This window comes from Triticum aestivum, chromosome 5A, assembly GCF_018294505.1.
Source record: "Triticum aestivum cultivar Chinese Spring chromosome 5A, IWGSC CS RefSeq v2.1, whole genome shotgun sequence".
Taxonomy (NCBI): Eukaryota; Viridiplantae; Streptophyta; class Magnoliopsida; order Poales; family Poaceae; genus Triticum; species Triticum aestivum.
The window spans coordinates 283,199,634-283,213,723 of record NC_057806.1 but is presented as its reverse complement, the minus strand read 5'-3'; the positions used below and the strand labels follow the sequence as shown (position 1 = coordinate 283,213,723).

General features: G+C 45.4%; 1 protein-coding gene across 2 annotated transcripts; it reads left to right on the top strand.

The window, feature by feature from the left end:
- Window positions 1-6,604: 6,604 nt before the first annotated feature.
- LOC123102986 (B3 domain-containing protein Os11g0156000) lies at window positions 6,605-8,392 on the top strand. 2 transcript variants are annotated; one of them, XM_044524467.1, is made up of 3 exons: window positions 6,605-7,513; window positions 7,620-7,803; window positions 7,930-8,392. In XM_044524467.1, exons 1-3 carry the CDS (start codon window positions 6,910-6,912, stop codon window positions 7,934-7,936), a joined length of 795 nt encoding a protein of 264 aa, XP_044380402.1. In that variant the 5' UTR covers window positions 6,605-6,909; the 3' UTR covers window positions 7,937-8,392. The 2 variants fall into 2 exon arrangements, with proteins under 2 accessions (XP_044380402.1, XP_044380401.1); XM_044524466.1 differs by having other exon boundaries at window positions 6,611-7,513; window positions 7,924-8,392.
- Window positions 8,393-14,090: the final 5,698 nt, after the last annotated feature.

Sequence of the window (14,090 nt, the reverse complement as noted above, 5' to 3'; positions counted from 1 at the left end):
CTGACTCAGAATATGAACCGGATAAGAGATGTCCGGACGAATGGCAGCTAGATAGACAAGACTGCCAACAAGATGACGATAACGCGTCGGGTCAGGGAGAGGATCACCATCAGTAGCACGGAGGTGAACATTAAGCTCCATAGGAGTCTCAACAACGCGCTCGTCAGTAAGAGCAGCACGAGCAAGAAGATCCTGGATATACTTTTCCTGGGATATAAAAAAGCCATCAGAGGTAGAAGAGACTTCAATCCCAAGAAAGTAGTGAAGAGGTCCAAGATCAGACATAAGAAACTGCTCACTAAGACGGGCCTTTACAAAGGCAATATACTCGGGGTCATCCCCCGTGATGATCATGTCATCAACATAAAGAAGAAGAAGAGTCCGACCACGAGGAGAAAGGTGAATAAACAATGCTGGATCATGAGCACTTGCTAAAAAACCAGCAGTAGTGATCACAGAGGCAAAGCGCTCAAACCAGGCATGGGGGGCTTGCTTAAGGCCATAGAGAGAACGACGAAGATGACATACCATGCCATCAGGAACAGAATACCCAGGTGGTGGCTGCATGTACACCTCCTCACGCAGCTCACCATTAAGAAAGGCATTCTTAACATCAAGCTGAGATATAGACCAGTGGCGTGCAGAGGCAACGACAAGAAGTGTACGAACAGTGGTCATATGGGCCACAGGAGCAAAAGTCTCGTCATAATCACGACCATGCTCCTGCTGAAAACCACGAGCCACAAGACGAGCTTTGTGACGCTCAAGAGAACCATCGGAGCGAGTCTTAACCTTGTAGACCCACTTACAAGTGATCGGACGGACTCCGGGAGGAAGAGAAACAAGATCCCAGGTACCAGTGCGTTCAAGAACAGCAATCTCCTCTGCCATCGCAAACTGCCATTCAGGATGAACAACAGCCTGACGGTAAGAAGTCGGCTCAAGAACAGCAGCACCAGCGGTGGGAAACCCAAAACGATCAACAGGCGGACGAGGACGAGAACGCAAGCCATAAGTAGGCTGAGAGGAAGATGACGACTCATCCACAGAGGCATCGACTGGTCATGGATGATGAGTGTAATGCTGAGGAAAAGATGGAATAATAGAAGGAGAAATCGTCAAGGTAGAATCAGGGGGTGGCGACGAAGAAGTCACCGGAGATGAAGGTGTAGAATCCGGTGACAAGCTGGGAGAGGAGACCGGGGAGGAAGTCACCGGAGATGAAGGTGGAGAACCCGGTGACATGCTAGGCGAGGAGACCGGGGAGGATGGTGGCTGCAAATCAACTAGATGTGGAGAAGGAGAGGAAGTGGAACGGAGAGGTACAGTCTCGACGGGGGTGATAGGTGAGTCAGGAAAAGTGAGGAAAGAGATATCCTGCACTGAAAAAATCGAGGAAGATGGGCGTGTGTAGAAGGGACGAGACTCTTCAAAAGTCACATCTCGAGAGATACGCATCCGACGATCAATAGGATCCCAACAACGATAGCCCTTATGCTCATCACTGTAGCCTAAGAAGACACACTCAACAGACTGAGCGGTCAGTTTGGTGCGTTCGCGAGGGGCAAGAAGAACATAGCAAACACAACCAAACGAGCGAAGCATCGAATAATCGGGAGAACGATCAAAAAGGCGCTCGAAAGGAACACCACCCTGTAGAGCAGCGGAAGGCTGTATATTGATAAGATAGGTGGATGTGGAGACGGCCTCAGCCCAAAAATGAGGCGGGAGAGAGGCAGCAATCATCAATGCACGAGCCGTCTCAAGAAGACGTCGATGCTTTCTCTCAGCCACACCATTCTGAGCATGAGCACCAGGACAAGAGAATTGAGAGAGAGTCCCGTGCTCAGCAAGAACACCACGCAACATCTTAGAGATATACTCGCCAGCGGAGTCAGCACGAAAAACACGAATGGGTGAAGAGAACTGAGTATGAACCATGGCAGCAAAACGCTTATAAATAGTCAACACCTCAGAACGAGAAGTCATGAAATAAAGCCATGTGTAACGAGAGAAATCATCTATGAAAATAATATAGTATTTATGACCACCTTTCGAAGCGAAAGGGGCCGGACCCCATACATCAGAATGGACTAAATCGAAAGGACGCTTGGACACTGACTCACTATGTGAATATGGTAACTGAATCTGCTTGCCAAGACGACAACCCTGACACTCTAAAGAGACATCTCCTGAGACAGACCCCAGAAGACCTCGACGAACTAAAGAAGACAACCGAGAACCACACAGATGACCAAGTCGATGATGCCACTGTTGGAAGGAACCAGTAGCGGAGGCGATAGAAGCGGAAGAACTGGCAATGGTGGTGGCAGCAGAAGGAACATGAAGCCAGTCCAACTCCCAAAGACCCTGAGAATCACGGCGGCGAGGGCCAGCCCCAACCAGAGTGTGCGTGTGACGGTCCTGGACAGAACAAGAGTCAACGTCAAGGATGACGCGACAACCAGAATCCGTAAGTTGACCAGCAGAAAACAAATTCATGGTAAGTCGAGGAACATGAGCAACATCAGGAACAGAATAAGAAGGAGTAGTAAGATTGCCTCTACTAGCAACAGAAAGTGGAGTACCATCAACAGTGAAGACATGAACAGGAGAATCCAGTGATCGAAGAGAGGACAAAGTGGAAGAATGAGAAGACATATGAAAAGAAGCTCCAGAGTCCAGAACCCATGGAGATGTACCTAACTGTGTAGAGGGTGATTGCTCAGTGCGGGAAGCATCAGTCACAGAACCAGCAGTACCCATCGAGGAAGAACCTGAAGCCGCGAGCAGACGCTTAAGTCTTAGAATATCCTGCTCAGTCAAAGCAATGGCTGAAGCTGTCGAGGTAGATGACGAAGTCCCTGAAGATGATGATCGAGCCTTGCACAGGTGTTTCTTCTTCGTGTAGCACTGAGACTCAAGATGACCATCATTGTTGCAATAGGTGCAATGTGGACGGGGGCGACCTGAGCCTCCAGAAGGAGTGGGCAAGAGCGGCGGAGCACTCGAGCGAGAAGGGGTCGGTGCAGCAGGTGGCATAGGAGCACGAGTAGCGAGCACAGAGGGAACCTCCAGCAAACCAGCACCACGTAAGCGAGTCTCCTCAGCACGAATCTCCGAAAGCGCCTCCATGAGAGAAATACGGCCACGAGCAAACAACTGAGCACGCCGGGGCTCAAACTCCTCACGGAGCCGAGACAGGAACTCATAGACGCGATGAAACTCCAAATTGGCCTGTACAGCCTGGCAACAGGGGCAGGTACGACACCCAGCACTACGGAGAGAATCAAGCTGGCGCCAGATAGCAGAACTCTGTGCATAGAATTCATCAACAGTAGAGTCACCCTGCTGAAGAGCATGCTCCTGACGGATCACAGAGAGGTATAAGGCATCACCAGAGGGCTGATAGCGCTCACGAAGACGGGTCCACATCTCAAAGACAGTCGGAAGACCCAGAAATTCAGAAGCAAACTGAGGCAGAACACTAGCAGTGAGAACAGCTGCAGCACGAGCATCATCATCAAACCACTGGGTGTAAACAGACAGAGCACCATGATACGTCTGAAGAGCCTCCTCATAAGCCAAAACCCTCTCATCATAAGCACGATCAGCAGCCTCATCAGCAAGCTTAGCCGCATCCTTGGCGACCTGATTAGCATCCGTAGGAAGAACCGATGGAGTTGGCGGAGTAGGGGCCACCGGAGGAACTGGACGTGGCGGACAGCAGACCTCGCCAGAAAGAACACCCCAGAGACGGATGCCACGCATGTGAATGCGCATAAAGCCAGTGAACTCGGTGTAGTTAGTACCATCAAAGATCACCGGACAGCGAGGGACAGCAACATAGCCCGATGCAGCAGACAATTTTTTTTAGAGCCGACGAGAGCGACCAGATCGGGATCAGGCGCTGGCTTGGGGCGGGAGCAGCGTCGAGCAGGAGATCGAGGCCGGGAGGGCGCTGGCGACTCCGATCGGGACAGGCCGGCAGCGGGAGGGCGATCTGACGGGCGACTCCGATCGGGACGGGCCGGCAGCGGGAGGTGCTGGCGGGACCGATCCGGGCGGGGCGACTCCGATCGGGACGGGCCGGCAGCGGGAGTCCTTCGAGCGGCCGGCTGGAGAGGAGATCAGGGGCATCTGCGGGACGAGCCCCCTGCTTCGATCGATCAGACGGAGAGGAGATCGAGCGGGGGTAGAGATCGATTGCTTCGATCGAACAGACGGATCAAACGCACGAGTTGCAGCGTGCAAAAAAATTGACCTAGCTCTAATACCATGTTAGGAATAAGCAACTTGTATTCCCATGAGGCCATAGGCCGATATATATATACATGTACAGGTGTGGAACATATGCAGGAAACCCCTTATACAACGGGATAAATACAAAGGGGTACATGACTTATATTATAACTCTAACACTCGCATCATTCTAAGAGAGCCAATAAGGAAAATAAATGTACACAAGCCATGCTAGGAACCTATATGACTTTTTCTTGTGTGAGAAATATGCAAAACATTCTCTGTTATGCATTATCTTCTCTAACAGAAAAAAATGTGTTACCCCTCAAAAAAATGTGCAGGAACACTGGTACACATGGTTGCTTTGTTACAAAAAAATTATGATGGTATTTTGCCTGCTTTTTGCTATGATTTTTTCATTCATTTTTGGTGTTTTCTAAAACCAAATTCTATGTGTTTAGCTCCCAACTGACAAAATAAAACAAGCATAGACATATATGACAGAACATGACAAACTTCTTATTTCATTTGTCAGACATGATGATAAGGTACGTTAAGAAAAAAAGTTGGAAACAAAATCTGGAATTAATTAGCTCTGATTATTTTATTTTCTTATATACTCATGGCTTAAAAGGAAAGGAAGAAATTATAATAGTTTATTTTCTTAATTATACCGCAACAATGTCCATACTAACCCCCACGCCATCATTAATGGAATATTACCTCGTGTTACCTGCTAAGAGGTACTCCCCGATTTTTATTTACTCCGCATATTATCTTTGACTAAAGTCAAACTTTATAAAGTTTGACCAAGTTTGTAGAAAACCGAAAAACATTTACAATAATAAATTTATATGATGTGAAAATATATTCAATTACGAATCCAATGGTATTTATTTGGTGGTGTATATGTTATTATATTTTTCTACAAACTTGTTGAAAGTAAATTTTGACTTTAGACAAATCTAATATACAGAGTAAATAAAAACGGAGTGGGCAATAGTTATATCAGCCATTAGATAATTAAAATTTAACGGTCTATATTGCTTTGGACCACCTTGAAATTTCTCTAAAAAGAAGTTGTGCCGCCGTTCGGGTGCTAATAACACACGTTCATCGGTGAGTTATCTTTTTTATAAAACTAATTCTCAAATTAGTGTGCAATTAGATGTTTTTTTTAAATAATTAGCTAGTTGTGCCTCTTTTCTTAAAAAATGTTGTGCCTTCGGGTGCTAATAACACACTTTCATCGCGGATTCCTCTGTTTCTACAAACTAATCCTCTAACTAGTCCGCAATTAGCTACTGTTTTCTAAACAAATAATTAGGTAACTGTTCCACTTTTCTAATATGCCTCCTTAACAAAGCTCGCCTAAATCCAACATCTCAAGTGTATCCAAAGATTAAACACAAACACATACATATGTCGTTCTGCGGAAAACAATGAAGCCGCGACAGTGGCATGTGCCTGTTGCCAGCCCACTTCTTCATGCATGTACGGCATGGGGCCTACTTAATACAGCAATATACGGCCTTTTCAGGCAGGTCTGCATATTGTAATACATCCGGCAGCACACATCCCCGTGCTTGTTCGGCGGAGTGGATTAAGAGCGGCCTGCAGACCGGCCTCTGCAGTGCTTTTTCGTATCTTACAGCCACTACCCTCAATTCAATTCATGGTGTGAGACCGTGAGTCCAACCAAAACCAGCTTGGTTACTTTGCTTGGAGGGCCTGTCCTCTTAACAGGTGGTCAGCCATGTCATTCAATGAGACAGGTCTGACAAGCCCTTGATTGTGTTGAATCTGATATCAAGAAAATAGCTCGGGCTAGAGTACTCCATACTGAATGATAATAAGAGCACACAGCCCATACACCTCAGATGTCACATCTCAAAAGACCCCCTACTGCCCTGAACAAGTTATTGCCTACCAGCTACCCCAAGTGGACAACAGGTATAAGAACTAGGACCAATCTATCGGTCCCTAGGGAACCTCCGTGTCTACACAAGTTACAAATGGCATGGACTCTTGTTGGAAATTGCATTTCTGAATAAGCCAGGACTTTCTTGCACCGTCCCAAGGTCAGATAGAAATTGGATGTCCAACACAGACACAGCACTGCAGCACCAGAAACCTGGACCTCTATAGGTAGGTTAAAATGAGGAGTTAAGGACAGTGGTCATACTACATCACACTGCATAGGCCCCAACCACCCAGGCACATGGAAAGCAATGGTGGGGCCTACCCCACTGCACCCCCTGGATGGCTGTGATTAGGCCACAATGGCCAGGCACCAACTTTTAAGTACCACCACCTGATCATTCCTCATCAGCTACATTGGAACTATATATTCTAACCTTAGCACCTTTGAAGCCTTTCACTTTGATTCTTCTTGTCTACCTAGGTTAAAATACTAGTACTACCCAGATCAAATGCACCAAGTCCTCCTTACGTAGTAAATACCAATACGTTATGTGTAGACACTAGCTAGACACCTCCAAGCTGTGTAAAGTTCTCCTTGGGAGGCTATAAATGCCTAGCTATGACATATGCATGCTTCTCTACACACAACACCATCTTGCCTCTCCCCTCCTCTCTTCTCTTCTCTCCACTGCCCAACTTTTGCCATAGACAAGAACCTCTAGGTAGCTTTCCTCCAGAGCAGCAATGGCCATGCACCCTCTCTCTCAGGGGCACCCACAGGCCTGGCCATGGGGGGTAGCCATGTACACGAACCTACACTACCACCACCAGTACGAGAGGGAGCACCTGTTCGAGAAACCCTTGACGCCCAGTGATGTGGGCAAGCTCAACAGGCTGGTGATTCCCAAGCAGCACGCGGAGAGGTACTTCCCCCTGAACGGCGGCGACTCCCCCGGCGAGAAGGACCTGCTCCTGTCTTTCGAGGATGAGGCCGGCAAGCCGTGGCGGTTCCGGTACTCGTACTGGACGAGCAGCCAGAGCTACGTGCTCACCAAGGGCTGGAGCAGGTACGTCAAGGAGAAGCAGCTCGACGCCGGAGACATCGTGTACTTCGAGAGGGTGCGCGGCCTTGGCACAGGCGACCGGCTCTTCATCGGCTGCAGGCGTCGTGGCGAGAGCGCGCCGCCACCACCTGTACGTGTACCTCCGCCCGCTCTGAACGCCGGGGAGCAACAGCCTTGGAGCCCGATGTGTTACAGCACGTCAGGATCATACCCTACCAGCCCTGCCAATTCCTACGCCTATCGCCGCTCGGTGGAGCAAGATCACAGCGACATGCTGCATGCAGGTTTGCAGCAATCAAGAACAAAGCACTTGACAACATGCAACATATCTTAGATGCATGTGCTGAAAATTACCCATCTCTTACACCATTCTCCGGTGAATTCTTGCAGGCGATTCGCAGAGAGAGGCAGACGCCAAGAGCAGCACGGCATCGGCGGCGCCGTCGAGACGTCTCCGGCTGTTCGGCGTCAACCTCGACTGCGGTCCGGAGCCAGAGGCAGAGGCAATAACGCCAACGTACGGCTACACCCACCAGAGCCCCTACGCTGCAGTGGCCACGGTGCCAAGTTACTGGTGAGTACTGCAAAAACATCACCAAGTTCAATTGCATTCATATACATCTAGTAGATATTCAGTAGGACATATAACCAAATTTCTCAAAAGAAAAAATTAAAAATATTTTTTTCACGACAGGGGCAGTTCATAAAGATGATTTGGTTTGAAGCCATTCTTGAGGATCCTGACAACCAGCAGTGAAACTAGTTTCTACCAGCCTACTAGGCTACCCTGGACCAAGTGACAAGCTTGAATTGACCCTTTGAAGGAAAAGGAAAAGGAAGAGGAAGTGGAAGATCCCTTGTTTCCCGGGCAATCTTCCTTCCATCCCCAGAGTACCCTTTTTTCTATGTTTTCTTTCTTCTTGTCTTCCAGAAACCCTACTCGATCACAGTACGGGGCCCTTAGCAGGCGGCAGGTTTCAGGAAACATCAGGTTGAAAAGGAGAGGGGGTGAGAGAGATAGAGGGATGGTGACCCACATGAAAAACAAAAGAAAATGCTTAGCAAGCATATATGCATGTGTCATCTGTATGTAGTGGGTCCAAGATGTATCCTCTCCAGCCTCCTGAAGAAACAAAGTAATATCCCCAATGGGGATTTTGTTCTCTCCCTTCTCTACAGTCTCGCCTCCTCCAGTACTGGTGCTCTACACCTCACGCAATCAATTGGTTTAATGTTTTCAAGTCAAATTTCAATGCATTCACCTTAACTTCTCAAAAAAATCAATGCATTCACCTTACCTTCTCAAAAAATTCAATGCATTCGTTCACCTAAGGTAAGCAATGAGTGAGTGTACGGCAATGCAATATGAGTATATGCAATGCAGTTCCCACCGTCTCTAAACAATACGGAGGGTAGTGTGATGGCCAAGATTGATACTGATGTGCCACAAGTGATGCCGACACCTGGGGATGTCCATGCCCTGATCTTTTATTATTCTATTAATAGCCGGTCTCCACCTTTTTGTTCCCTCGGGAAGGAAAAGCTCGGCAGAAGTTTTACGTGTGCAAGTGGGCTCAATTTGCCCTAATAGGGTACAAAGAAAAAGGATGGCTAAGTTGATGGTCTAAGAGGCAAGTTCCAGATACAAAAGGCCACTAGGCTCCAATAATCAACAAGATTCCCCGCAGCACGTATCAAAAGGAAAATTGGAGATCTGCCTCCTGCTTTTGTTGCCTATGTTAGAAAGGCTTGTACGAGGCAAACTACAGGTTATTGTTCCGCCGGCCCTGCCAATTATTGAAAGTAGAAGATGCCTGGAGAAACATGGCCTAACTCAACTGACGTGGCCCCATTATCTCTTAATTATATAGGATTAAACAGTAGCTAGCTGTAAAACAATACTTGGACTCGTGTCCACTTGTGAAACACACCAAAGCTAAAAACAAAGTAGCTGAAGAACCTAGATTAAACCCTGTGTTACCATGCTCACCTAATTTGGTGCAAGACCGCATCTTAGTATGCAGACTGCACAACTGCAAGTTGCCTGAGTGATAACGGTTTATAATTGCTAAATGCAGTACGGATAGAGTATTGAACACGGTGCTAGGATACTGACCTGGTTCAGTGAAAAAGATGAATGAGATGCAGGCTTCAGATTCATCTGAATGGAACTCGCAGCAATTTTGGTAGTGATGATTGAACCTATAGGTTAACGACCGTATCAACAGCAAGATTTCCTGTCTGCTAGCAAGAGCAGGAGCCATGTTCTAATACAAAATAGCACGCACTTCGGTGTGTGTTCGAGAGAAAAAGAACAGGAGCCATGTGCAGCGGGGTTTTCCCTGATGACAATGAACCTTATCCAGGGCACTCCAGGGCTGCATGATTAACACCTTTGAACACCAAATTGTTTATCTTCATTAGTACCAAAGATGCATGTGAGTGCCATAATGGTAAAGCAGGCCCTTACTTGGTCTACGTAAAGCATACCAAGAAAAAGAGGTTGTCTTTTAATGGAAAAGAAAAGAACTATAAAAGGAAGTAACCGCTAAGTAAAAACTAATCACATTACCCACGTAAAATTGTACAGCTAAGGGCCTATTGATGCCCACACGCAAAATACCACCATTCCAAGTAGGGCCTAAAGCTCAAGTTTCATTTCGATGTAGGAAGGTTTGGCCTGTTTGGTTTGTGCCCAAACAGAGCACTGAAACCAAGTCAAATTTTGGCAGTACCAAAATCTAGGTCCACAAATTGGCTGTCCAGTTTAGAAATCAAACAGCGTAAAAAAACTTGTAAGCATGGGCAATTCTAATCAAAGTTATTTTGGTAAGACAAATGTTGGTTCCCAAGAGCCTGAGACAAAACAGCCATAACCAAGAATACGACAACCCAATGACTGTAAATTTGCAGGCGAGGAATGGAAACCACCAGCAGATTAGACAACCATATGAGATGAGGACGCATAACATACGCCCTTGTATAATGGACTACAGGACTACCAAAGGCTTGACCCAGAAAATTGGCGTGTTAGGGGCCAACTCAAACTGGACGTACAGAATGCTATGGTATACCCATCAGGCATCAGGCACAAGATCTCTTTCCTTCAAGAAGCTGCTGCCTTCTGAAGTTCATGATGCTCGGTCCAAAGTTCATGATGCATGGTCCACAAAGAATGGCTAACCTGATGAATGGTCCACTATCATATGTCTTGTTTCCTTTTCCATGGGCCCTGCTAGTGGTTCTAGACGCCAGCTTTTGTACACACACAGTACTTTCCTTGAGAAACAGTTGTAACATGCGCAGATGGTGGACCAGTGGGGACTCTGCAGGAACCAGAGCTGCCTGGTTGTATCACGATGCAAAAAACATGCACATCTACTAAGTAGTAAGTCGTAAGGATGACAAATGACAAGGACATGCATCTTATTTTCGACAACAAGGACAGACATCTTCACTGTATTGAATTATTGATACTTTGCTATGTTATACCGTAGTACAAGGAGATGAAAAGATGTACATATTATTGATGGGGTATGCCTCAAAGTAGCAACATTCTAGACTAACTAAGAGCAACTCCAACCAAAGCTGCAAACAGGTCGGCATCGCCAATTCTGGAGGAAATGCATCAAAAACAGACTCCAGCATGACCAGGAGGATGTGACAGTAAGACGATATGGTTAACAGAAACGGAAGTGACAAGATTTGTCAGAAGTAGAGGAAGTATCAGACAACAAGTTTTATCTAGTGCTGCACAGAAGAAACCTCGGGTTATTTGGTAATAAAATGGGAACCAGTGTGTTGGTGTTATTTCAAAAATATCAACTGCTTTCCTCCTTGTCATGCTGGAGCAAACCCTAGAATGGCAGATTATTATAACTTGTGAAATGAAAGCTCACAAAAAAGTATAGTTGTCCTAGCATATGAGCAAAGCTCCAGGGAAACTTAGTTTTCAATATTAAAGCTATAACAGAACATTTGCTATGGTGAATTGAAACAAATATGAATAATTGGATTTGAAACCTGCAGTGGTAGGTTTTACTCATTTTTTGTAGCCACGAATTGCTAGTACAAATTATGTTCAAATGCAAGATATATAAATACAGTATAGGGAATGAACTGTTCCAGAAATTGAATATGTCAGGAGTAGTGCTAGGGGAAGGAGACCAAGATATACCACTTTCCAGGGTTCATCACTGTTGGAGTGGAAAGCGTGACAAGAAAGATTCGATCATAAGGACTCGGAGCTGGAACCACAATGTGCATCAGCTGGTACAGTCTCAATAATTACACTGGTAGTACCAAGTAAGTGGCATAGCAGACTTCTTCACGCACTGAATCAAGCAAGTGTTGAGGTGAGAAGAATCCCATATCTATTTCTGTAAGAACAAATCTTGCATCCACTTCCTATGTATATCTTTGTTGGACCACGGAAAAATATGTAGCTCGTCATGTACAAGATACAGCTTTGTTGGTGACGCAGTCTATTCAATTAACGAAGGGCTTGCATCCGCTTCCATTTCTTATGCACAGATCAGACGATAGTGTTGATATTACATTCAATGGAGCCAGCAGCATGACATTATTGACTTGAATGGCAAAACTATCAAGATCAGTCCTGACAAAGACATTTAGTGTTGCAGTGCCACTACTGACAGGCAATAATTTGCTACATGAATAGAGTACCACTGGTAGATGACTACCATTCTCCAATTCAGCCTTACATCACCAAAAGTCCCCACAAGAACATGAGCCATCCTTAAAATGGTGAAATCTATTGGTATCTCTGACAATGAAAAGACGTTTGGTAATATGGGCTGCAACCTTCATGAATGAATGACAGTCCCCGCATATCCTAAGGTTCTTGTGTATTATAATTGGTATATTAGGAGGTAAGCTGATTAACCCAAAAGCAAGTGCTAACTTCTCACTGTGATGTTTAAGCAGATCCTCTTTTTGGTCGTCATGAACATCATGCAGATCACATTCTATTTTGGTTATGTGAGCAATTTTTTCATATCGTGATAAATTTCCTTCAGCTTATTGTAGATATCAGTGATTGCTGGGTGCTTTCTCTCTCCAACAACAAAGACATGGATTTTGCCCTTTGCTTCAATCCAACTCCTGCCCATTTCTTTCTTTGCACCACTATCCTTCAAATATTTCCTTGCCATCAGAACATTCTCCCAGTTCCCGCTGGCAGCATATACATTTGAGAGCAAAACATGGTTCCCTCCATTGTCAGGCTCAAGTTGGAAAAGCTGTTCGGCAGCTATTCTGGCTAAGTCACTATTATTGTAGTTTCTGCATGACCCAAGCAAAGATCCCCACATAGAAGCAGTTGGCTCAAATGGCATTTTGTGAAGCAATTCCCAGGCCTCATCAGTCTTCCCAGATCGACCCAGAACATCAACCATACAAGAATAGTGAAGGACATTAGGTTCAACAGTCCGATCAGATATTAGCAGGTTAAAGTAGTGACGACCCTCTTCAACTAAACCTGCATGACTGCACAGTGACAACATGGAGAGATAGGTAACTTCGTTTGGAAAAATACGTAACTGGTGCATTTTCTCAAAGAGGATCATAGCTTCCCAAGAATGGGCATGCCTCGAAAAACCAGCAATCATTGCATTCCATATGACCACATTCTTCTGTTCCATATAAGCAAACAGTGCATAAGATTTTTCAATCTGGCCACACCTTGCATACACATCCACAAGAGATGCTGCCACAAAGAAGTTCCCATGAAAACCACATTTCACAATAACTGCATGCAGTTGTGTCCCTTCAATTTTCAATGCTAAGCTTGCACATGTGCTAATGATAGCAGAAAGAGTGAATTCCGTCAATTTTACTCCTTCCCTTTGGGCATTACGAAATAAACATAATGCTTCTTCTTGAAGACCATTCTGCACATATCCTGCGAACAATGAACTCCATGTAACTAAAGTTTTATCAGGCATCTTCTCAAAAACCCAGCAGGCATCCTTAATCATATTACATTTTGCATAAACATCTAGAATTGCTGTCCCAACAAAGCTGTTTGAGTCCAATGCAAGCTTGAATGCAATAGTGTGTAATTGTTTGCATTCATTGATAGCATATTTTGCAGCGCATGCACAAATTGTGCTGGATAAAGTAAATTCAGTCAGTTGTCTCCCTTCTCGGTGCTTCCTTTGAAAAAGCTTCAGAGCTTGTACATCCTCTCCACTCTGAGTATATCCAGCAATCATGGTATTCCATGAGACTATGCTTCTGGCAAGCATTCCATCAAAAACATGACGAGCACAATCATTCCGACCACATTTCGTGTACAAGTTGATTAGAATATTGCATGTTAGAGTATCTGTTACCAGACCAAAATGAATGGCTAGCCCATGGCAGCTTTTCCCAACCAGGAGGGACCTCCGCTTTGCACATAGTTGCAGATGCTCATGGAGCACCACAAACATGTCAATCAAATTTCTGTCAATCCTACCATGCCTTTTATCCTTTAGGGAATTGTTATGGTTGCGCATATTACAAAAAAAAAACGAGTAGCAAGACACATTCCAGACCATACTAACTTGGACATTTCCTGTTCTGATTTATGGCAGGGTACTTAAACGGAATGCCCGTCCATGGAAATCAGCTACTGATACATCCAGATTATGACTGAAAAGGAGAACTTCGCCAACCAAATTTGCACTGCTTTCTGATGACTCACAGAAAGGGATAACTAATCTGAAATATGTTTAGATGCCGTCAAGAGCACATCACTTTTCTGCAGGATGGCATGGAAACTTCTCTAATTAGTCCACCTTTACAAATTCCTGATATTAGAATCTCTGGAAGATAAGCAAATCAGTCACAACTATA